Here is a 23,034-nt window from a genome sequence, read left to right as displayed (position 1 = left end):
TTCGGAATTTCACATGACTCCATACTGGTGATAGCTGGTGAGAGCGGCGCTGGTAGTAAACCCAACCAAGGAGGCCGCCGCTTTCAAACGATCATCTACCCTGCCACTATGTTCCCATCTCCCAGTGGTAAACTAGCACGGCTAATCCAGGTGCTCCTTTTCAAAGGTCGTCTCCGCTGGCTGTCAGATCCTATTCCGCACACCATAGCTGCTCACCCGCGATGCTGACTGGAATACCGGCAATATATTCTCCCGTTGGATGCGCTACAGGGCCATATCACATACAAACAATATATTATCCTCATTGCCTTCAACAGCCAAAAGAGCGGTAACTTTATACGAATTTTTTCTCCATGCGCTCTATCATTAGACAAGTGTAATTCAACGGCAATATCATGATGGCAGGCCATCATACCCCAACCCGGAACATGCATACAAATCCTGGGAGCAAAAATATCAAACCACTAAACCGACAATATTAGAGTGAAGGATACACTGGATTATGAGGCTCCGGCAATTCTCCACTTGCATCTCAATTTCCACCCAGAGTATGCTGACTAAACCCGAGAAGTGCCCAAGGCTTTGCGATATGGGCATCGTAGATAGCCGGGTGCACTGGGGATAAGAAATTCAAGCCCGCCTCTGGTGTTGTTACGGAGTAGGATACCGTTCTCTCACCGAGACGTCCCCAAAGCTTTGGACGGGAGTGTGGGAGGGAAAGGGAGCCCTAGTTGCCTTCTCCTCTTTTTTTTTGGTTGGAGGCGTGACGCTCATGGATTGACGAGAAATGCACCTATGAAGCGAATATTTGAGTGAAGCGTTTGAGTCTTGAGAATTTGTTGATGGAACAAACAGAAAGACCTGGTAGAAAGTAAAGAAGGAAGAGTTGAAGAAAGGCCAGCTATGATTTAGAAAGGGAGGAAGAAACTAGAAAGAGCAGCAATTGAAATTTGTCGCGAACCCGGTCCGCATTTTTTTTTGTACATCATTCGCCAACATCACATATATACGCCAGCGCGATCCAAGCTTGGTATCAAAGAGAAATATTAATGATATTAAACCCGCCATCTTTCAAGGGCAAAAAATCAACCAAGAACCAAAAGGAAGGACTAAGCACCACCAAAAATATCATAATAATAGTCTTCATCCAGGCCCTCACGGCTCGGAATATCTGGACACTCTCCAATAAACGTGGCATCATCAAACCGCACATTAAGGAGCCGAATCTTCAGTCCGTAATTGCTCACTAGATTGATCAGCTTATTTGTCTCTGCAGTTATGGGCTGCTGGTTTAGGAGCATAAGGAGGCCATCTAGCCATTCCGATGCGATGCTGTGTGACTGGGGATGGAGAGTCAAGAGGACGATTTCTTTCTGGGTTTGGTTGGTTTTTACGGTATTTGATCGCTGACGATTAGCTTTTTCGTTATGTGGGTCAGACGACGATTTAGGGTTGTTGCTCGAGGACGACGGGCTTTGAACGTAGCCGTGGATTGTGATTTTCGTTGTGGAAGAAGAATGTGCGAGGGTTTTGATTGTTGAGCCAGAGGAGGAGTCGGATGAGGCCGAGACGTTCGATACCACAGAGGAAACGGCATTAAGATCGACTATCGGTGGTTAGCAACTGTTTACCTTTGCTGGGGTGTTTCGTGGGGCTGTACTTTTGTGCGTAAGTGAATCTATATCAGGAATCTCATTATTCACGGAGTCAAAGTCCGCATAGTGAAGGTACCGCCGATTATGTGACAGTTGTGCATATCTGTACGTTGTCGAATTTGTTCGTTTCATGTCTGGTTTAGAAGAAGCTCCATTTTCTCCTTTAGAGCCCGACTCCGTTGGGAACCATGCGCCTTGCAATAGACATCGGATCCGCTGTTCCTTGACAAACTGTAGAGCTTCATGGTGCAGTTCTTCCCTGACCTGATGAAGGTGTTGGCCCCAGACATCTTCGTAAGTTAGCTCCAGCAATTCCATTTGTAATTCCCTAAGTCGCTGATATTCAAAGTCATTCATCTCTTCTTCGATTTCATGCATATCTTTGGTTCGTATAGCTCCGCCAACAACAGATTCGACAAGAATTCGAACTAGTTCGGCGATTTTTGAGAAATCTTCCACCTCAGCCCCAGTTGCTTTCCATAGGCGAAAAAAGGCATTCAGGGCTGCAACATGCAGGCGAGGCCAATGAAGCAGCAACGGTTTAAACACTTTGTCAAGGTTCGACCGTGACTCGAGAATCAGGTAACTCTTCGGATCTTCCAAATCGGCCTTGTCGATCTCGAAATGTTCGTATAAAATGGCAGTAACGGTCAAGGATGCCCTCGCAATTGGACACCTCTGCTCCGCAGGCCTTGTGGATTGCTCTAAAAGCATCTTCTGGAATTGATCCTGATATCTTCTAACGAAATCAGTGAAGTCCATCATGCCTAGGAATCCCATATCATGGAAATCCCATTGCGGGCTTTCAGTCTCAAAACCAAGCCTTCTCCATTTATGTGGATTGTGTTTTCTTGACCCAGTCTTTTCCGTCTCTTGTGCCGGCTTTTCAGGGTTACTTGCAAGGTGTATGCCCTTTAAGGCTCTGCGATGTTCCGTGTTTTCCAACTCCACAGGAAAATCTCTCCATTTCTTCAACAATACTTTTGTAAGGGACTGAAACTCGAGGAGGGGTTGGGCAAGATCTTGGAGTGCAGAACTTTGCATAAGCACATATACAGCCCGAATCACTCCCAAATCTTGTAACCTCTTGATAAACTTCGGCCATTCTGCCTCGCTTTCAGATATTATCGAGTCTCTCATCAGGCTATTTATCAACTGAAGGGAATTCGCACACAGCGCATGGTCGGCAGAGGACAATCTGCTAACGAGCATTTCGAGGAATTGAGAATGAATGGCGATAGCCGGTTTGAGAGCCTGGAACCCGAAAAGACCAACATGACTGTGCACGGAAGCGCGTCCCGAACTATGTGGATGGGAAACAATTGACACCAGAATAGACATCGCACCGCGCAGGATATTAACGAGAGGGTGGGTAACGATAAGCTGGACAATCTGCACCAATTATTAGCAATACTAACACCAACCGAAAGGAAGAAAAAAAGAAGATTCCTGTGGCTTCAATTGAAGTCGCGCACCCTCTCGATAAACTCCTCATCCACAACCTCCCAACCCTTGTCAACCTCCAACAATCTTGCAAATGAAGTAAGACTGTATGCCAGTGTGTTTCCGGTCGCTGTCATAGCCAAGTGCTTCAATTTGACCAATCCTTTCTCCGAAATAAAGACGTCCGCAAAGGAAGGGTCGCCGATATTCGACTGGAGCTTAAACACGGCCATTTTGCGAACGGCATCTTCATCGCTTCCTAGTCGCTCCGCGAGTTCAGATACATTGATGTTCTCCATAGCGAAGCAGGGCTCGGGAACGAAACCGGGGAGGAGAGGGAGCAATTCGAGAGGGGCGGGAATGAGAGCGGGTGATGATTCCAGTGCGCCCTGATTTCCTTCTTTACTCAAGTCAATGCCAGTTCCCGTGGGCTCGACGGCGACGAGGAATCAGGGCGCGAAACGTCCTGTTCTCGATCGAATCGTGAATCGTTGAAGCACGGATACCATCAGCTCATTGTTAGCTAAGTGACTTATTGGCGGGCATAAAAGAATCAGAAAAGAATGAAAATTCGAAGAATTGCAGTGCAATCTGATCGCAAAACTATCAATTGGACACCAGTTGACTTTGTTTACATGGATGTGCCGTTCCTCGAACCTTTCCCCGGAATTTCTCTCAGGCGCTTAAACTCTCAGGGGAACGAACAAGATTGTCAACCCGTTATGTAACTAACGAAGTTAACTAGTTAATTAAGTACCGCCTTAGATGGTTACAGCGCCCCTCCAACTCCGAAGAACCACTTCTCCTCTGTACTCCCTACAGTAGATATGTATACATGACCTAAAGAGGACATAAGGGGGAAAGGCTCAAATCTGCACCGAAGTAATGAATCAAATAGAGCCTATTTGCTAAAATTTCGGGTGGCGATGTCGTGACGTTCTCTTGCAAACCAAATTCGAGCCACACAGGACGCCTCTCTCCGCGACCCGCAGTTCGACCACGATTCTTCACTTGTAATGGCTCTTGGCTTGACGAGGTCACTTAAAACTAACTCAAAGCTTCTTGTCCTTTTGGGCATTGTGCCCATGAAAACCCAGAGATTGCGTCTTTATTGGAACTGAATCAGCCATGATGTTGACGTTATTTCTCACGGCTGGATCGCCTGCGATTACCCTCCCATTTTCCGGGTCTTTTTTCTATGTGCCATTCCAGTTAGACTCATCGAAGTCTCCGCACCTTCAGCCAGAGAGCTGTCACCTGGGTGCTCAGCGAAGTTTGATTTCTCCAGATATGCAGGGCCTTTCTAAATCGTAGGACTGACAATCTCCTTATTCTCTTGTTTACACAGCAGGTTGCTGTATCTTGGAGGCTTCTTTACATCCACAGCTGTTTCAACTTTGAGACGTGGCTTCAGAGTTTTCCAGAGTTGTCGTTTGATAAGATGGTGGAAAAGGCATTCTGGAGTGAATGGTATAGGTTCTTGGATGGCTGACATTCAGACCACAATCTTCCTCAAGAACTGTCAGATAATTATGTGCAGTGCATGTACCCTGAGCGGTTTCAACTTGCTCAAATAAACATTGCATAATGATGGTTCCACAACTAAGGTTGGATAATTTTTCAGATTTTTCAACATCATCACCAAGATGGTCCTATAAGGATAACGTCCAATCATTATGAGGTAGATCAGTGATTCAAGGTTGAATATATCGTCTCCAAGCACCAGTGCAGCGTTCCAGTCATAATCCGGATGTCAGAATCTTGTCAACAAGTGGCAGACAGCTCTCTGCCACATATGGAAGCACCTCCAAAGTCGAATATCTTCGATTAATGTCATGAATCCAGTAAAAGATTCCATGGGGAAAAGTCGCAATGCATAACATCAATGGCATGAGTAGTTATAGCTTCAGCAGCCTGTTTAGCCCATTGAATCCAAAGTTATGTGCTTTGGGTATTGTTTTACTTATATTCCCTAGAATATCCATTTTCTACATACTCCATTCCAAAACAGCATGTGTCAGAATCCTAGCTTATCAATCTATAACTTAACACATAGTTAGTTTGTGAATGATCATTTTCTTGAATAGGATAGTATGGGTTCTGGGACAGTGTCGTAATCACTATGCCTGACAGTAACAACTCACCCATGGCGGTTCATCCCTCATCCCCAAGCTGGAGACTCTGTTATGTGTATTGAAGACTAATTGTCTTATCTGTGTTCAGGCAGCATACTGCAAGTCCCATCACCCAGGCCGGTTGATATATACATAGGGAATTGTCCCCTCTGGCCTTTGCTCCTCATCCAGTTATATAAAGTAGGTTCAGAGTGACTATGGAGTATCTAGTTGCTCTTTTTGCGAGGCTCCTTTAACCACTTAACCCATTACTTGCGTCCAGTTGCAGTGGAAATACAACAGTATCAGTCAGGCCTGTTATTGATCTATTATTACAATATTAATATCCTAAAGAAACATGTAGAATACACTTTTTTTCCACATCCAGAAACACAAAGCAAAACTTTCTAAGAAAAAGAAAGAAAGAAAAAGAAAAAAAAAACAAATAAAGATTATGGAGCTGCGGGCAGTGCAGAGTGAGCAATACGCGAAACTAGGTACCACCGAGAGAAAGTTCAGATCTTCCACCCATAAATACCTGATCTTGTGATATACAGAAAAGCTTTTTTGATAAATATGCACAAAAGAATTAGAAGAAAGTAGGCAGAGATCAGATCAGGTCAGGTTGAAAAAAAAAAAAAAAAAAAAGAAAAGAAAAGAAAAGAAAAGAAAAAGAAAAGAAAAGGGTTGAGAGAGAGAAGAAGAAGAAGGAGGAAAGAAGAAGAAGAAGAAGAAGAAGAAGAAGAAGAAGAAGAAGAAGAAGAAGAAGAAGAAGAGAAGCAGAAGAAGAAGAGGCTTATAAAGCCAGGTTCTGCTCGCGATCAGGGCCTCCAACCGACGTTCCAAAGAACATGAACAATATCTCGGAGGGTGTTAGCTACGTCAACAGCTTTGCCAAGCAGATCATAGGGAGCGCGACGGTCGCCCTCAGCCTCCTCGCTTTTTGCGAGCTCCCCATGTGCACATGGCATGAAAACTCCTGATGACGAAAGATACCACTCTTCGTCCCCATTATCGTCTGTGAGGGCCTCCGAGGCACTGGGTGAGGCTGGGGGACTTGGAGAGGAGGGCAGGACATCCGCTAGCGTGCTTTTAAAAGGCCAGCTGTAAGCGTTATCGGACTCAACGTACTCGAGATGTTCACTCGAGGGGTACGTCTCAACCTCTCCTGTGTCGTGCACCTTGATAGTATCAGTGGAGGCCGATCGATAGAACGATGCACGTTCTCCCGACCAGCGAAAGTATTGAGCCTCGTCCTCGGTTTCGGAATCGCTATCGAACTTTAACGTAGTTGGCGGTAGATGCGCAATGATTGTCCGGGTGTCGCTGCTGAAGCTGCTCCTTGGCGTGCTGCTCAATGAGCGCCGTGGATGTAGTTGCTTCATTGTGACCAAGGTAGCTTCAGAGTCGTCATCGTCCAATAAGCAGTATTCGCCGGAATAGGAATAATTCTCATCGTCGTCTTCATCTTCCTCGTCCTCGCGCCCCACCGCAACCACCTGCGACACCACCCTGTTAAAAGTGATGTGTCGTCGGCTACCGGGAGACGGCATATCGGAAGCTGTAGTCGATAATGTAGATCTGGTAGCTCGTAGTGAGCTTCCCATGTGTGCGGTACGCACAGTCGTATCTGAAACTGTCCTACTAAATCCTAAACGAAAATCTTCGCTCTGGGATTTGATGATAAAGTTGTGTTGGAGGAGGGAACTGGCGGAAAGCGAATGTTGGAGGATGGCTTGAGACACGGATGTCTTCTTGAGGATAGGTTTTCGGCTCAGGTAAGAGTTGGAGGTGTATGTAGTCGTAGAAGCTGGAGGAGGGCTGGACGAATAGGACGTGTGATCCTCCTGTAAAGGTCCAAAAAGCCAAGTAACGTCGGCATCTTTCAGCCTGCCAAAGGTTAAATATTCTGCATCCTAGTAGATGATTTGATGAGGCAACAACTTACCAGTTTAGGGACTCGGGTGTAATAGTTCTGAGGCGGTAGAAGGATTTCGTCCATGATCTCCATGCAGCGTTCTCTAATCTCTGGCCAGTTCGAAAAGAACCTCCGTTGCGTTTCATATATTTCCATGATCCCCAGATTTCTTCATCCTTCCAGTCATGGGTAAGGTAATCGACCTGCCTTGTGGGTCGCCGCTCTACGCAGCTGTCGTCCCCGGCTGTCCTTGGTTCCTCAGATATATCGGAAGACAAATCATCGTCATCTCGGACCGACGTCGGTTTCGAGTCAGACGTTGACTTTCTGGGCTGCGCATCGTCCGTGTTGGTGTCGGGGCTAGGATCATAATCCGGAAACACCAATTCGTTATCCCGAAGCTCAGGTTCATATTCAAGAAGGCTACTCGTTGATGGCGAATACACCCCAGAGATTGAGACCTGTGACGGCACGCTGTACGCATTGGGAATCCAAGCCTTCCGGGTTGGACAATAGGACAGCGAATTCATGCGGCCTACAGGCCGCAGATGAGACTTTTGGGAATGACCTCCTGCATGAGGACAGAGCTGTGAAGTAGAGTGGTGATATGGAGGTGCCAGGACGTCCGCCATTTTCTAAGAACGACACCTAGTTGCAAAGCGTCTTTGCCGAACTTCTTCCTCCTGATACCGCGAACCGTCTGTCCCAAGCGGGAGAGTCTTGGAGACGTATCTTCTCTTACGAGAGGAAAAGAACAAACGAGAGTGAAGACCAAAGCATCAAGCGATGGCACCTATCAACCACAGCGCGAGACTAAAGCATTCAAAGCGCCCCCAGCAATCAAGTAGCCAGTACGGAGCAGAGGCAAAGAAAAAAGAAAAAAAGAAAAAGCAATTTCGGCTATGAGTCCAAAGAGGAAAATATTGCAATGGCGGGGAAATCAAAGAGGAATGGAGGGTAAGATATATCGGCAAAGGCTCCTCTGGCCGCTCTTATCTCGAGATTGTCATAAATTCACCGCCGTGTCTTTGGAAGCTCATCAGTGGCTTCAAGGGAACCGAAAGTTTGGAGCTATGGAGGCGACAAGGATCGACCTCTGTATGTGATTCGGTCAATTGGCGCAATGGTAACGAGAAGGGCGGGTTGAATGGCTAATATGAAGCTTGCGGTCGATTCTAGCTTCTGTGCTTCTTCCCCCCTCCCCGCTCTTGGGGTTTGGGAGAAGGAATTGCTTTTTCTTTTATTATCCGGTTGCTCGATAAGTAGTATATGTCGAAAGTGGCGAGGTGGAGAAGGCGGTCGCGGCCCTTGAGAAACACGCGAGGAGCCAGTCTCTTTGGCCAACGCCACTCCTTGGAAAACGTGCAATGAGGCTAATTCGACCGGGCGATCCCTGCAGCGTGTTGAAGGTCCAATTATCGTCGCCGGCGATAGCTTATCTTGACAGGGTTATCCACGGGAAAATGAAGGTTGTTCGCCGAGCTTCTGTCGCACTTTGAACGGGACGCACCACGGCAAGGAGAAGAAGGAGACGAGAGGGAGGGTGTGAAAGTGGGAGTGGGAGTGGGAGTGAGAATTCAGCAGAGAGAGCAGTGGTGCAGAGAAGTGAGGATTTTCTTCAAGCATTCCACATCGGTTGGAAGTTAGTTATGTCATGGAGTCGAATGAATCACCATTCGGCTGCAAGACATCATCGCACCCAAGGGAACCTTAACGGAACAAAGCCCCACGGAACACTCCGGCAGGGATCGAAAGTTGGCAGACCCTCCACGCTTCCTCCACTCAGGTTCGAAACTCAACCATATTAACCTACCACCCTCCTCCTGGTGTGTTGTCTGGACGGAGTACCCCGGGGATACTGGATGCGGGTGTGCTGGGCGGCCATCATCTTGAATTAGAAGCTCCTGAAACTGGCCATCACCGCCTCGCTGGTAGTTAGTCGGGTATTGCCCACCTCTTGAACCAATGGATAATACCATCTACCTTATTTTCGAGGGCCAGATCTCCTTCCGGAAGCCAGCCACATATCCATAAATACATGATACATATTTAGCGATCCCACACTGCCACCGCATTCCTCTCAGCAACCTACCCAACTCTTATGTACATACATCCGTACATTGATATGCGTTGTTTTATCATCAAGGGAGACTAGCTAGGGAGCTAGTGAATTTAGTCGTGAAACAAGGTTGCGTTTTAAGTGATTTGCACGTCTGCAGCGTGAACAGGGTCACTGGTTGGATCCTCTGTGCCAGTCATAGCGTCAGACACACCAGACCGCTCAGGAAAGACTGTTCGAGACTTTGGGCTTGTCAACTACCCACGAAGCACATATCTACGCACAGTTCTGTGCAGACACACTTCCAAGCAGAACCTGACTGTCAAGCAAACGGTGACAAATCCCGTTCAAGCATGCAAATAGCAAAAATTCGCGGAGCGAATCCTCGACACCTAGACAAAACCAAATTCTCCCGCAACTAGAACGCTGCAATGACTCTAAAACTGTACCAAAAAGTTATGCTCCCTGCCCCTTCGTGAGAATTAACATCACAGTTCCTTGGCACTGTCAAGATTCTTGGTCGAAATCTTGGATACGCTCCTGGCCGGAAGTCCCGCAAACCTTGAGGGTTTCCAGTAAATATTAGGCAATCCAGGGCAGCTCTCAGAAACTAGGACTACGTCCAACTGGCGGGATGGTTGGAGGATCAATTCGGCCCTTCGGGACGATCGGCAAAGGCGCTGGCAGACGTCTGAAACTTTTTCAAGCGCGCGAGACTCATTGAGCCTCAACCGAAAATCAGGACAAATTATGCGGGGTTTCTTGTCAATTGGTTTAATAACATTGGACCTTCTGCCCTGTCTTCCTTGCTTTTCGTGGTTCCAATTGACTTGTCTCATTCGCAGTTTTCCCGGGAAGTTCCATCATGCTGTCCTTCCCAAGGTCCAACGCTCAAGCATCACCTCCTCTAGGCTGGACAGAATATTAGGCTAGAGTAGTACAAATTGGGCTTCTCCAACGCGTTACGCTTTCTCGTTGCACGATGATTCTGGTGATTAATGGAGGAGTGGACCTTTCATAAGCGAAACAAGTTGTATACCCTGTTTGTGCTGTCCCCAGATTTTTATTATACCCAATGCCATTTACCCCGTCGAAGCTACAGCTGGGAATGAAAGAAGCCCGATCTATCAATCATATAACGCCATAGGCAGCTATCGTGGTCCCCCTTCCTTTTCCAAAGAGACGGAATGTCCCAACTAGATTCCAGAACTGGAAAAGGAAAATTTGCGTCAATGCGTCAATCATGAACTGAAAGTTTTGCCCCTGCAGCGAAGATCATAGCTGTGCCGAAGGCCATTGCTGATGTACCAGAGAATTCTTGCCCTGAGCGGAGAAATCTTGCGAACCATGATTTTGACATTACCGACGGGAAAAGATCTTCGGGATTAGACAAAGTTCCGAGAAAAGTTGAGTTAATTTGACCACTTTTGTCTCAAATACTGACGCGATTCGCAAGTTTCTGCGTTGGGCCGATGGATTCGGCAACGGATAATCGAACGCAATAGAAACTTGATAGAACCTGACAATGGCGGAACCTGTCGTTGGAACTGAAACAGAATAACAACGCACATACCAGTCATGCATAGTACTGGGACGAATACGAGCGGGTGGTGCATTGGGCTGATAGCTCTCTCGCGCAAATAATAGTATTTGACGGTCACTATGTCATCAACTAACCCCCATATGTAAAATTGACCTCATACATACGGAGGGAGTACTCCGTACTCGCGGCTTCTTAAGTGGCACCAATATCAAGTCTATGTTGCACAGAGCACAGTGATAGCGCTTCGACACTACCTAATATGAAATGCGCATCGCAAAGAAGGGGAAGAAGAAGATGATGATGAGAGATGAGAGATGAAAGATGAAGGATTACACCTAGAAACAATCAAGTTTATAGTCACTTCATAACTAAACACTTCATGCCGCCCCTCGGTTTGGCACAGACAAGAACCTTGAACAGAGCTTTGATATTTTCCAAGTCTGACGGCAACACTAAACCCGGATATGAAGAAAAGAAACTAGAAATGGTTTTCAAGATCATATCATACAGACACGATACTATATAACTATATCCTACATCCTCAGCGCCAATTGACACCTCCAGGCAAAGCTGACATCATCAAGGAAGTAAGCGAGAGAATGCTGTTTCACCATGCACACTCATCATATCCTAGACCTCGGCTTGTTATTGCTGAGAGTTAACTAGTCAGAACTCGTCGAGTGCAATTCTAGCAAATTTGACGAAGTTTCTAGAAGTTGGCTCGTTAACTAACTTATTTACCCCAAATTCAATGCCCCATAACTCCGCACTCCAGTCAATCAATCCTCTTAGCACGGACTATTGTGCATCGGCGCAGAGACACGGTCAATCCCTTCAAGAACAGGCCAGTCAGGCTGGGGTTCGCCAACGCCATGCGGGAACCTAGCCTATTATGGCTGTAAGCTCCAGACATGCAACCCCAGCATTGTGGAGGTTTGAGTTGCCAAGCCGGGTGAGAGAAAACCCGGACGGAGCGTGATATTTATCACCATGAAGAAACATCTTGTTGATATATGTATATATGAGAGGGCTACGGGGCTATTCAGCGCCTTCGTGAAAGGGGGCATTATTCTCCCTGTCCGGCATCCATTGAGGGATAATTGATTGTCGCGATTAGCCCTCTCGAGAGCCTTCATAGGGCCACTTTGCAAAAAAAATGGCTTCCCTAAATGAAAACTCCGTCCCTGATTTGGTCAAGGTAGATGTTGACCGTTCCGAGAAGCCCGTGAAGAATGATGCTCGCGAAGCTGCAGAACGCGGACAGATTGCGACCGATAAGTACGAGAGTTGAAAAAAAAATTTTTTCTTTTTATCAAGGAACATTTCCCTCTAATGCCTTATGCGTGCCTTCTTAGATACGGGAATCCCCTCGTAGAACTCGACCGAGCTGCTGAGCGCAGGCTGCGCACGAAAATCGATTTCTATATCGTGCCAACAGTGGCATTGCTGTATTTATTTTGCTTTATTGACCGGGCTAATATTGGTAGGAGCATATCCTGGCTCATTTTTACCTATATAGAATTGTGCTAACCCCTTCTCCAGGAAATGCAAGACTTGCCGGGCTTGAAAGCGATCTCCAGCTAAAGGGCTACGATTACAATGCCGTCCTCAGCATCTTTTATGTCTCGTACATTATTTTCGAGATTCCGTCCAACATGCTCTGCAAATGGATTGGCCCAGGATGGTATCTTCCGGCAATCAGCCTTGCCTTTGGGATCTGCTCCATTGCCACGGCATTTGTTGACAGTATGGCCGCTGTCTGCGGAGTCCGCTTCTTGCTTGGTGTTTTTGAAGCAGGTATGCTTCCTGGAGTCGCATACTACATGTCCAGATGGTACAGAAGAAGCGAGCTCGCATTTCGTCTATCGCTTTACATTGTCATGTCGCCATTGGCCGGCTGTTTCGGCGGGCTACTTGCCTCCGGAATCCTGAAACTTGCCAGATTTGGAAGTCTACACGAGTGGCGTATGATTTTCGCCATCGAAGGTATCATCACAATTGGCCTGTCGCTTATCAGCTTCTTCACATTGACCGATCGCCCGGAAACCGCCGCATGGCTTACAAAAGAAGAAAAAGAGCTAGCCATTGCGCGTGTAAAATCTGAGCGGGTGGGCACCACCGAGGTTTTGGACAAAGTTGACCGGACCAGAATGATGAAAGGCTTATTCAGCCCGGTCACAATGGCAACATCTTTTATATTCCTCCTGAACAACATCACAGTTCAGGGGCTGGCATTTTTCCTACCCACCATCATTCGCGCCATCTACCCGAACCATAGCGTTGTGCAACAACAGTTGCAGACTGTTCCCCCCTATGTCGTGGGGGCTTTCTTCACAGTCTTCATCCCGCTCCTTAGCTGGCGCTTTGATAGACGCAATATTTTTATGATCGTTGCAGGCCCTCTGGTCATGGTCGGCTACATAATGTTCCTTGCCTCAAGTAATGCCCGAGTCCGCTATGGGGCCACGTTTCTGATCACCAGCGGAGCTTTCTCTTTCGGCGCGCTCTGCAACGCGCAGGTGTCTGCAAACGTAGTATCAGACACAGCTCGATCGGCGGCGATCGGCATGAACGTGATGTTTGGCAACATCGGCGGCTTGATCTCAACCTGGGCTTTTCTCCCTCACGACCGGCCAGATTACCATATCGGCAATGGGCTCAATTTGGCTACGAACGGAGCAATGCTTATTGTAGCGATCCTGCTGCAGATTTGGGCAAAGATGGATAACAAGAAGAGGAAGGGTAGGGATGTCGATGCCGAGCTGGCCGGCCTGGACCAGAAAGCGGTTCAGAACCTCGACTGGCAGCATCCGGCATTCCGATGGACGCTGTGAAGCTTGGCAGCGCAGAGCCTCCTGCCAAGGCCAGTGGACCAATGACACGTGACGCGGAGCCCGGAAAAACTAGTCTGTAAATAACGCGGTAACATATATACAGTCGTTACGTATTGTTCCCCCCGCCAGGAGGAGGCAGTAAGTAGTAAGCAGGGCGCAGTCGGCTTCATGCTCGAGCTGGAAAAAGAGAATCTCACGCAACCACCGGGACAGTAGATCATCATGGCTGAAGCAGCGGATACAGAGGTCCAAACCACCTCCTTGGAACCTCAGGCCAGGCATATTGTTTACTGTGGAGGTAAGAAAATCAAATTTTCGTGCGCCCTAGCATCCCCGCCATTGGGAGAAGGAACCGTGCTTTAGAGCTGACCTCTCGCAAACACCAGTGTGCTCTCTTCCACCTGAGGTATGCGACAATTCCTTTGCTATATGAATAAGCAGAGGCCCATATTGCGATCCAGACGAGTTTGCTACAGCGCATTTAACCCGTTGCTAATCACGTTCCCGCACTATTTGCGGGTCGGCATCTTTATATAGTATTGTGAATTCGGCGGAACAGCCAAAAAGTGCGAAGAATGGCTACATGAGAACAATCCTAGTATGCACCAAAAGCTATACTCAGAGGGTAAACAACTCCCCCCCCCCCCAAACCATTACTCACTCCTACCCCATCAGTTATCCCCTTGTGGGAGTGCGTAAAGAAGTTTCTGAATGTCTGTTCCTAGAAACCATTGCCGCCAACCTCTCTACGCTTTCCATCCAGGCCCGCGAACGTGCAGCCAAAGATGCCGCCAAGAAAGAAGCAAAAGCTGCTTTGGTAGAAACCCGTAACCAGGAGCGCAAGGCCGCCGCTAAAGTTCAGATCAAGCGTGTTGAACGTAATAAGCGGAAACACGTCACGGTCATTGCAGGTCTAGAAGCACATGGCTTAGATAACAAGAAAGTCGCCAAAGAGCTGGGCAAGAAGTTTGCTACAGGTTCGTCAGTGACAAAGAACCCAGCCGGTGGAGAAGAGATTACTGTGCAGGGCGATGTTTGTGAGGATGTCCTAGAGTGGTTAGTGGAAGTGCATGGGAAGGAGGTACCTGAGGATAATTTAGAGATTGTTGAGGATAAGAAAAAGAAGAAAGCGGCTGCTGAGTAAGGTTAAATTGTCCTCTGAAGTTGTTTTCTCTTTGCTTTATATTTTGGATTGGCGTCTGGGAATTCGCTGCTCTCGCTTGAGCTATGAGGTTTATGTTCCGGCATGCTAGAATGAACCACAATTTGACCATGACTAAAAGCTTGGAGCCTTTGGATAGTTGTCGGTGAATTAATTAACATATTGGGGTATCATCAACTGGTAGGAAATACACACACACAAACGCTTTACATGAAGGTCTCATAATTCATCAAGGACTCTTCGTGTCTTCTCCGGACCCCTTGGCCCAGGTGCTGTTGTTGGCCCTCCAGTTCCACAATTATGGCACCCATTTTCTGTGTTAAGGCCAAAAGGGTTTGCCGAAAGCCCTTTATCATCAGCTTGGACATCTAAGCGTTGTACTTCGTCCAGGCACCTTGTCGTGTTTCCAATGGCTCCAGCAACAACCGCTTTCAGGTTTTCCGTAGTTCCCAATCCCTCCGAAGCCGAACGTAGTTTAAAGTGATCCACCAAGCCGACAGCCGCGAGAAGCAGAACAACAGTCCCCATGACCGCCCACAGAATCCTTAACCTACGGCTAACCCTCTTCTGCCACTCGACCTCCTTACGATCCCATGCGTCAATTCGCTCCCGTACAGCTTCAAGCCGCTTATCTAGCTTCAACGCCTTCTCCCGACAATCGTTCATCCTACGCTCCAGGGCTTCCACCTTATGAATTTGTGGCACAAATCCTTGGAAATCGGTGATCTGCTTGCGGGTTTCTTGGACGAGTTTGGCGGCTTGATTATTAAAATCGGTGTCCAGATTTGTTGTGAGTTCGCAGAGACTCTGAAACGACTGAATTGTGGAACGGATGCTAGACAGTCGGTCAAGAAGGTTATAGTACGCGATATCGAGGCGTTGAGAGAATCTAATGGAATGATCTGCGATAGAGGAGAGAGCGGCGGAGTTGGACCTGAGAATATCAACGCCGTTAGATGCAAAATCACATGTGTGGAGGCCACTGACTCACTTCTCTGCCTCCTTTCTTCTCTCCCTCTCCTTCTCGACGTCCTCCTGACGAATGTACTCCATGCTTTGCACAAAAGGTAGCCGAATCACATTGTCCATTTCATGCGCGTTTGCTATCTCCTCAGATATCTTTCCCGACAATCTAGCATCTTCGGCATTGTCTGGCGAACCGACCGGCATCTCACTGGCCTCCACAGGGATTATATCTCTTCTGGCGGAGCGGCTCCTCAGACGTCGCTCGCGCGATGCATGTCTCCTATGTGGTCGTAACCTTCTATATTTTTCTCGTTGTCCATCAAGACCTGTGCCGAGATCACGTTGCCCTCTAGGTTGGCGCCAGTGATGATCTTCGCCTCCAATCAAGTGATCTTCGACCCATCTTTCATGGGGTAGATAGAGCCCGTTGTGGACATGGGCGTGGAGATATGTACGGTGCGACAGACGACGATGGTGCTTGTGTTTGTTCCTTGTGCCCAAGTCGGCCGGAATGGTCTGGTTTGAAGTTTGTTGAGAACGGGGACTCTGGATGGGGGGGGAAATTGGGGGTCTATGGGTGGTGGCTCGGTGGGAGGGTTCCATGGTACTTATGTAGTTGCCTGGGGACTCTTTAACGTTGGAGTCGGTTTTGAATAAAAATGCATCGTTGAATTAATTAAAAATAGTGAGCGATTTTCCCAAGGTTTGAAGGAGATGTTTACAAGTGCCACTTCATCGACAAGAGAGCTTCCAGGACGAGGTTCGGTCCTTAGTGCTGCAACTACGGAGTACGGAGTGACTAACTAGGGGTCCCTGGTGACCAAGCTTTAGGGCTGGCTTCACCAACTGAAACATCGGGCGTGTTTCGTCCGAGGTTCGTGCTTGCTGCCACCTAAAAATAAACTGTCGATAAAAAACGACTCACTTCTATTCACATGAGCACAAAAAAAAAAGTTAGAGAAAGAAAAAAAGGTAGCCTAGCAACTAGGTTTTATAGAGCAATGGCTGCGGCTGGCCAGCGACTCCAAATCAAGTCGATAATTTATCTGTCTGTTTGGAGAATTTTCTATACATCAAGCTCACCTGCAGGGCAAGGCAATCAACCACTCGAAATGTGACCTGGGATGAATCCCTGATCAACTGGTTCGGGAAGCCGTCCCTTCTGAGATGCGAATCAACCAACCGTACAGCCGCACAATGGATAGGTAGGTGGCTCGGGGAGTCGAATATCTAGATAATTGCTGTGTAACATCTCCCGCTACAATGCGACCATTCCCTCCGTGAAGAATCCAGGGGGGGCTTTTAGTGGAAATATGCGTAATCATTAGCGAATATAGATCATCCAAAGCAGCCCACTTTCATCGTGACAAAGGATTCGACCGCTCCCCTTGTCCGGGATCGATCGGAGCGGCCACCGAGAAAGTTGGTGCAGCATGGAGAACCAAAGACCGAGCTATCCGATCCGAAGAGAGAGCGTTATGACAAACCATAGAGGGCGCTATTATATCCTCCAGAAGCCTATAGCATCATTGACTGAAAGCTGCCGAAGGGAAGGAAAGGAGGCCCATTCACAACGCCAAACGCCACACAGTTCGACGAACGATATCGCTGAGCCTTCGAAGATCATCACGAGTTCAGGAGCTTGTTTCTCTTTTCCCTCCTCTTCCGTCTCTCGACTCTCTTCCGGTGCATTTTCTCTGCCATCTTTTCGTACCTCTCCTTTTCTTCCTTCGCAGCCCGTCTGTCCTTGATGGCTTGGATACGTCGCTAGAGAATGACATACTGTTAGCAGCCCGAGATATCGATAAACCAATAGCCTTGAAAATAACTAGTGGGAGTTCTCATAGAAACACACCTGTCGCTCGGCTTCCTTCTCTTCCTTCATTTCCTTCTCTTTTTCTTTTATAGCAGCCATGGCCTTTCGCTCCTTGAGTCGTCGTGCATAGGAGGTTTGACCCTTTGTGGGACGGAAGGGAGTTTTCACATCGTGCCAATTTTTGCCTAGTGGAGTGTCAGTAAAGATCCTGCCAGCAGCCAAAGATAGATGTGGCCGCCAGGGCAGAAGGTCACCATTTTTCCGCATTCCCTTCGGCGCAGCAGCAGCAGCAGGTGCAGCGGCTGGCGCTGGTGCTGGCTCTGGCGCGGGTGCGGGCGCGGGATCGGTCGAAGACATTGGCGAATAGATCCTGGAAGAGCGAGGGATGCGAGATTACTCGAGCATCGCGTAACAAGCGTCCTCGGGAGTGAAGCAGCCGGAAAGGACGATTTTCTGCACGAGGCCTCGTCTTCGTCGTGCCGCCGATCGCAGCGAAAAAAAAAAAAAGGTGCCAAGACACGCTGGGCGCTGCAGGCCTGATGTCTGCAGCCAATCAGGTCTGTTATCGCGATCTTATATTATCTTTATCTCCCGGATCTCGGCGGTTCTTTTCCACCGGCCCCACCATCAAAAAATCTCTCGCGAACTTTAAGGCGCCACACTGGACGCTCTCTCTCTCTCGCGCGACTCACCAGCTTCTGTCATGCGAATTCTACTATATTTTCCCCCTCAGTCCCCTGTCACCGCCAGTCAGTTCTGTCATCTGCCATCCTCGCTGTCCCGTCATTGTCCGGCAGAGTCTCCGCAGACCCGCGTCCTAAACATCCGGGCCCATCTGAAACAAGGCGCATATGCTCACCATGGCTCCCTTCCTCGGATAAGGGGATCAGCCTGACTTAGTGTTACTCCTCCATGTCACCGTTCGCCGCCGTTCACAACGCCCTACCAACGCCCTCCCAAACCCCTCTCTATACAATGCTTTCTCGATAGCGAAAGTCCAACAAACTATCCCTCCTCGTCCTCCTATCCAACAGCAAAACCTGCTTCTGGCGACCGATCGGCAAAGTCTCGATTTACAAATGTCGGCCGCAGGAACCGGCCCGCAGGTCTCTCTAGCCGCAACCGAGATGACCGTAGACATCCCTGATCTCCAGCAGAAAGCCCAAGATCAGGGGAAGGAGGCGTTTAAAGATGTGGTCTTTGGCTCTGTAGGTCCCTGCCACCCCCACATTACTCGCTTCTCTCTTCCTAACTTCACTCCCCAGGTTGCCGGTATCGCAGGTAAATATATCGAATACCCCTTCGATACTGTCAAGGTCCGTCTCCAATCCCAACCGGACGGCCTGCCCCTCCGATACAAAGGACCTATCGATTGTTTTCGTCAATCCCTCCAGGCCGAGGGAGTGCTGGGGCTGTACCGTGGCATAAGTGCCCCTCTGTTCGGGGCGGCTGTTGAAACAAGCAGCTTGTTCTTCAGCTACCGTATCACACAAGAGTTCCTGCAGTCGACTATATACACCTCGTCGGAGAAACTGCCGTTTTCGGCACTGTTGACCTGTGGTGCTATCTCCGGAGCCTTCACATCGCTCCTCCTCACGCCGATCGAACTCATAAAATGCAAGATGCAAGTGCCCGCCGTTAGATATAGCACATTCAAGCCTCCCGGGCCGGTGACTCTGATCTTGTCTGTCTTCAAACACGATGGGTTTCTTGGTTTCTGGCGCGGGCAAATGGGGACGTTAATCCGAGAAACGGGCGGCTCTGCAGCCTGGTTTGGTGGTTACGAAGGCGTATCCGCACTCTTCCGGGCGTACAACAGGCCAGAATCGTCTACATCTCTGAATGACGCGCTACCACCGTTACCGTTATATCAACAGATGCTCGCCGGCGCTGCTGCAGGCATCAGCTATAATTTTATTTTCTACCCTGCGGACACTATTAAATCTCGAATTCAAACCGAAGATATCGCCCTTTCGAGGGGCAATGCCCAGAAACGTACCTTCTGGGAAGTCGGAAAAGTGCTATGGAGACAACACGGTTTAACTGGGCTGTATCGCGGATGCGGGATCACTTGCGCCCGATCGGCACCCAGCTCTGCCTTTATCTTTTCCATTTATGAAGGACTGCGCTACTACTTTGGTTAAGAAGCACAGTTTGACCGGCTTTCCTTCGATCCGGCATACTGTCGTTGATTTTTACCCGTTGTTTTGGATAAACTCAAGGCGTTATGGTCATACAGGGTATCGCGCATGTTTTACGATCTCTTACGGAATGAACTTCCTTTGCTAATGTTTAGGCATGTGGCCTTTTGTTCAAAATACTTCTAAGATTTTGATGTTCTGGAAAAGCCGGGCTTTTGCGAGAGATAAACAGTGATTCCCTTTCTTAGAGGGCCTCAGGGTCCAGGCCCGTCACCTCTGTGGGGGGACTTGAAGAAAATATGTGTGTTTATAGATATTAACATCTTGTTTCAGGGGATATAGTTGTAAGAGGAGCACTCATTTATGAATATATTAAAAGACGAGTAGAATCTTTTTCGGAGCACAGGTACATCAGAGTCATACACACTCTCACAACATCTGCCAACAGTCACCTACTTTTAGTCAAAGCATCAGCTTTGTTTACTTCAGGCATCATAAAACGGCTCAATCAATATTCCGCGTCTCAGTGTGCAGCTCTATGCAGCTCGTCGCAGGTCGCCTTCGCCTGTTCAAGTCTCTCCTCTGCAGGAATCTCCACTTTGTTCACTTTTCTGCAAGAATCCTTTTCGGCCTCTTCTTAATCTAGGTCAAGAACAAAGCTCAATTTCTTGAGCTTCGGTAAAAAGTCAGGAGAACCAAAGGACTCCACCCATCCTTTCCAGTGTTCGGATGTGACCAGAGACCCTGGGCCTCTGAGTCGAAGAGTGGTCAGGTTCGGCGGGAAAGATTTGTACAGCTGCGATGGAAGCACGTCGTAGTCCCCGAAAACTTCGCCGACGCTGAGTACAAGCGTGTCTAAGTTCTCGAGCGTTGGCAGGATGGATTCGAACGTCTGCGGACCGACGAAAGAAAAGTCCAAGGCCTCTGTCGAGCAGATTTTAAGGGTAATCAAATTGTAAACGACATCGCTCAATGACATCACCATGCGACAGAGAGTATTCATGGCGTCGTTTTCCACGATCTCGAGCATTCTTGTGTCGGTCTCCTTTTGTGGGCGAAACAGCTGTTTAGGGCTATCCTCTTGCGCGGCGTCCAACTCTTCCATCCGCTGTCGCATCCATTCTCTGACCAGCTCCGGTATCACGATAAATTCAATCTTCCGCTCTTCGGGGGTATGTTTTTGTAAAGTTAGGCTTCTCTGCTCTGCCTCTTCCCTTGCAATTGCCCCTCTATGTGCCTTGGTTAATTCCTTGCTCGTTGGCCCCTCAAAGCGTAGCTCGAAGGTATAATCAAAAATTAGATGCTTGACCTTTCCCTCCAAGATGAAAGGGGTGCGGACGAGTTAGCCGCATGCTGAGCCAAGTTTATAGCGCTTCAGGGGCCAATGCAACGGCAGTTTCTCGTCATTTAGTTCTTCGTTAAACCAGCGTCCATATCTAAATCTGTGACGGAGGTGAAATATTCCCCAAGAAGAGCCCATTCCTCATCAGAAGGGGTGTCGTCCTCGATCCGGAGAGTACTGGCATCTTTGGGGATGGTTTCAAGTTGTGAGGGGAGATTTTGCCCATGGTCCTCGGCCTCTGTTTCATGGGGCCGTTACACCTTCACAGTGAAGACTCGAGAAGCGGTTTGGGACATCGTAGACATTGCTGCTGGCAGAAAAATACGAGGCAATTGAGACATACCTGGGAGTATTCGCCTGCGATCTGACAGTGATTGGCTTGAGCACCAAGCTCGTCCAGCAGAGAAATGGTGAGTTCCAGAGACCGCAATACTCTTCAGGGCGGACTCCAGACAGTGAATCCGGCTTAAAGGTCTCATTTCGTCTTGATTCACCCTCCTAGCGAGCAAAATTACCTCCCACCGCAGATGAAGTAAGTCATTTTTGACTGCAGTGGTTGGTGACACTGTGTCAGTCAACGATCGACTCTAGAGTTAGCCAAGAGCTGCAAGCAACCGCCTGACTGCAAGGATACTATAACTTTTTGTCTTTGGCCTCTCTTAATCGGCTAGGTCGCAGCTCCGTTCCCAAAAAGAACCCCGCTGAGCTTCACGTCAGTCTCGCGGCGGGATCCTACAGTGGTTAGTGCGAACTCGTCTTGCTCCGAACACTGGGCGAATTTCGGGCTTGAGGTTGAATTTTTACCAGATTGCTCCGTAGAGGTGATGAAATAACTCTCCCCGAACTTTGTCTCTCTGATGACGGGACGCGCGGGTGACGTCGATGCTTAAAAAGACGCCGGCCCGTCCGCAGCCTGCGAATGAAACTCTTTCCAATCCGCAAAACTTGTAATATACTCTCGACGACGACCCCACCACAAGAGGAAAAGGACAACAAAAGAAAAAGATTGCAAAGATGGCCGCAACCGCTCTTACAGAAGCCGAGTTGGCCACCCTTTCCGCCAAAGCCATCGGCGCAAAGGACGTTGCATATTGTTCGTCTTGTGAAACTTCGTCTTGAAAGTTGGTCAGGGACATGGTGCTAATGATAGTCATGCCTGTAAGGCCCATACTCTAAATTTCGAGTCGGTGCCAGCCTTCTCGCAGAAGATGGGACCTTTTTCGTCGGAGCCAACGTCGAAAACGCCAGCTATCCTGTGGGGATCTGCGCCGAAAAATGTGTTTTTGGCACTGCCGTGGTTAGTCCATTCCAGCGAGACACATTCCCCCGCTTCCCCAGGAGTGTGTATAGTCGGGTTGCCCGTACCAGTTCTGCAGAGCTAGAGTCTGTCTTGCTTCCCTTAGAACTAACATCTCAGGATAGACAGCGGGTCATAGGTCATTCAAAGCCGTCGCTGTGGCTTCCGATATCATCCCTGGAACATCACCATGCGGATCATGTAGACAGTTGTAAGTGTGATCGAACCGGAACTACGCTCCGTGCTATTATCAGAGAGCCACGAATTCATACCCTATTAATCCATCTCGAACAATATAGTATGCGCCAATTTTGCCCCCCGTCGTTCCCAGTCTACATGTACGGCAACGATGGCAAATACGTGATGAAGACTATGGGAGAAGTAGGTTCCGTTCCATTCTGCCCACTCCCATCCATGAGGCTGAGGTCGATGGTTAACCTGAACTGCAGCTTCTTCCAGATTCATTCGGCCCCGAAGATTTGGAGAGATGATACATTCCTCTCCATTCTTTAGGTTTCGCTGACACTCAAATGGGATATCGCGTCGCAACCGGTCACCAATCCACAAATAGTGCACTGGGCACCTCCAAGATATTTCCAGTTTTAAGGAGATAATATCTTCGTTGTACTGTACATACATACATGAAGTTGAAAAACTCTTAATCTAGAAGCTGAAAAGCTGATCATTACAGTGCATATGACCTGCCAGACTCAAAATCCTAACCAAGATTCAGGGGAACAAAAC

General features: G+C 48.3%; 9 protein-coding genes across 9 annotated transcripts; 4 read left to right on the top strand and 5 right to left on the bottom strand.

Annotated features, from left to right (window-relative positions):
• Positions 1–1,109: 1,109 nt before the first annotated feature.
• On the bottom strand, positions 1,110–3,528 carry D8B26_001034 (uncharacterized protein; the record flags this gene model as incomplete). Its single annotated transcript, XM_003070789.2, has 3 exons — positions 3,131–3,528; positions 1,661–3,047; positions 1,110–1,606 (listed from the first exon to the last, which is right to left on the bottom strand). The coding sequence occupies exons 1-3, from the start codon at positions 3,395–3,397 to the stop codon at positions 1,110–1,112; spliced, it is 2,151 nt and encodes a 716-aa protein (XP_003070835.1). The 5' UTR covers positions 3,398–3,528.
• Positions 3,529–6,033: 2,505 nt separating this feature from the next.
• D8B26_001033 (uncharacterized protein) lies at positions 6,034–7,762 on the bottom strand (the record flags this gene model as incomplete). Its single annotated transcript, XM_003070790.2, has 2 exons — positions 6,034–7,102; positions 7,161–7,762. 2 exons carry the CDS (start codon positions 7,760–7,762, stop codon positions 6,034–6,036), a joined length of 1,671 nt encoding a protein of 556 aa, XP_003070836.2.
• A 4,126-nt stretch (positions 7,763–11,888) lies between these two features.
• Positions 11,889–13,566, top strand: D8B26_001032 (uncharacterized protein; the record flags this gene model as incomplete). The annotated part of the gene is made up of 3 exons (XM_003070791.2): positions 11,889–12,010; positions 12,088–12,215; positions 12,275–13,566. 3 exons carry the CDS (start codon positions 11,889–11,891, stop codon positions 13,564–13,566), a joined length of 1,542 nt encoding a protein of 513 aa, XP_003070837.1.
• A 222-nt stretch (positions 13,567–13,788) lies between these two features.
• Positions 13,789–14,710, top strand: TMA22 (Translation machinery-associated protein 22; the record flags this gene model as incomplete). Its single annotated transcript, XM_003070792.1, has 4 exons — positions 13,789–13,864; positions 13,953–13,972; positions 14,104–14,191; positions 14,292–14,710. The coding sequence occupies 4 exons, from the start codon at positions 13,789–13,791 to the stop codon at positions 14,708–14,710; spliced, it is 603 nt and encodes a 200-aa protein (XP_003070838.1).
• Positions 14,711–14,947: 237 nt separating this feature from the next.
• On the bottom strand, positions 14,948–16,320 carry D8B26_001030 (uncharacterized protein; the record flags this gene model as incomplete). The annotated part of the gene is made up of 2 exons (XM_003070793.2): positions 15,720–16,320; positions 14,948–15,662 (listed from the first exon to the last, which is right to left on the bottom strand). Exons 1-2 carry the CDS (start codon positions 16,295–16,297, stop codon positions 14,948–14,950), a joined length of 1,293 nt encoding a protein of 430 aa, XP_003070839.1. The 5' UTR covers positions 16,298–16,320.
• A 1,000-nt stretch (positions 16,321–17,320) lies between these two features.
• Positions 17,321–17,867, bottom strand: D8B26_001029 (uncharacterized protein; the record flags this gene model as incomplete). Its single annotated transcript, XM_003070794.2, has 3 exons — positions 17,321–17,461; positions 17,550–17,695; positions 17,765–17,867. 3 exons carry the CDS (start codon positions 17,865–17,867, stop codon positions 17,321–17,323), a joined length of 390 nt encoding a protein of 129 aa, XP_003070840.1.
• Positions 17,868–18,234: 367 nt separating this feature from the next.
• Positions 18,235–20,363, top strand: D8B26_001028 (uncharacterized protein). Its single transcript, XM_003070795.2, has 2 exons — positions 18,235–18,718; positions 18,776–20,363. The coding sequence occupies exons 1-2, from the start codon at positions 18,590–18,592 to the stop codon at positions 19,652–19,654; spliced, it is 1,008 nt and encodes a 335-aa protein (XP_003070841.1). The 5' UTR covers positions 18,235–18,589; the 3' UTR covers positions 19,655–20,363.
• On the bottom strand, positions 20,289–21,534 carry D8B26_001027 (uncharacterized protein; the record flags this gene model as incomplete). Its single annotated transcript, XM_003070796.2, has 3 exons — positions 20,289–20,966; positions 21,337–21,427; positions 21,509–21,534. The coding sequence occupies 3 exons, from the start codon at positions 21,532–21,534 to the stop codon at positions 20,289–20,291; spliced, it is 795 nt and encodes a 264-aa protein (XP_003070842.2).
• A 473-nt stretch (positions 21,535–22,007) lies between these two features.
• D8B26_001026 (uncharacterized protein) lies at positions 22,008–22,872 on the top strand (the record flags this gene model as incomplete). The annotated part of the gene is made up of 5 exons (XM_066123415.1): positions 22,008–22,086; positions 22,157–22,290; positions 22,416–22,501; positions 22,590–22,671; positions 22,740–22,872. The coding sequence occupies 5 exons, from the start codon at positions 22,008–22,010 to the stop codon at positions 22,779–22,781; spliced, it is 423 nt and encodes a 140-aa protein (XP_065979489.1). The 3' UTR covers positions 22,782–22,872.
• Between the last annotated feature and the right edge of the window lie 162 nt (positions 22,873–23,034).

Source organism: Coccidioides posadasii, chromosome 1 (genome assembly GCF_018416015.2).
Source record: "Coccidioides posadasii str. Silveira chromosome 1, complete sequence".
Classification (NCBI taxonomy): domain Eukaryota; kingdom Fungi; phylum Ascomycota; class Eurotiomycetes; order Onygenales; family Onygenaceae; genus Coccidioides; species Coccidioides posadasii.
Note: the sequence above shows the minus strand (reverse complement) of the source record. Positions and strands in the feature narration are given on the sequence as shown.

What these genes read in the sequence shown, in the direction of transcription:
- D8B26_001028 (XM_003070795.2), top strand. Translation starts at nt 18,590, where the DNA reads ATGTCGGCCGCAGGAACCGGCCCGCAGGTCTCTCTAGCCGCAACCGAG. An exon ending in AAGATGTGGTCTTTGGCTCT is followed by an intron (nt 18,719 to 18,775) that starts GTAGGTCCCTGC and finishes TTCACTCCCCAG; the next exon opens with GTTGCCGGTATCGCAGGTAA.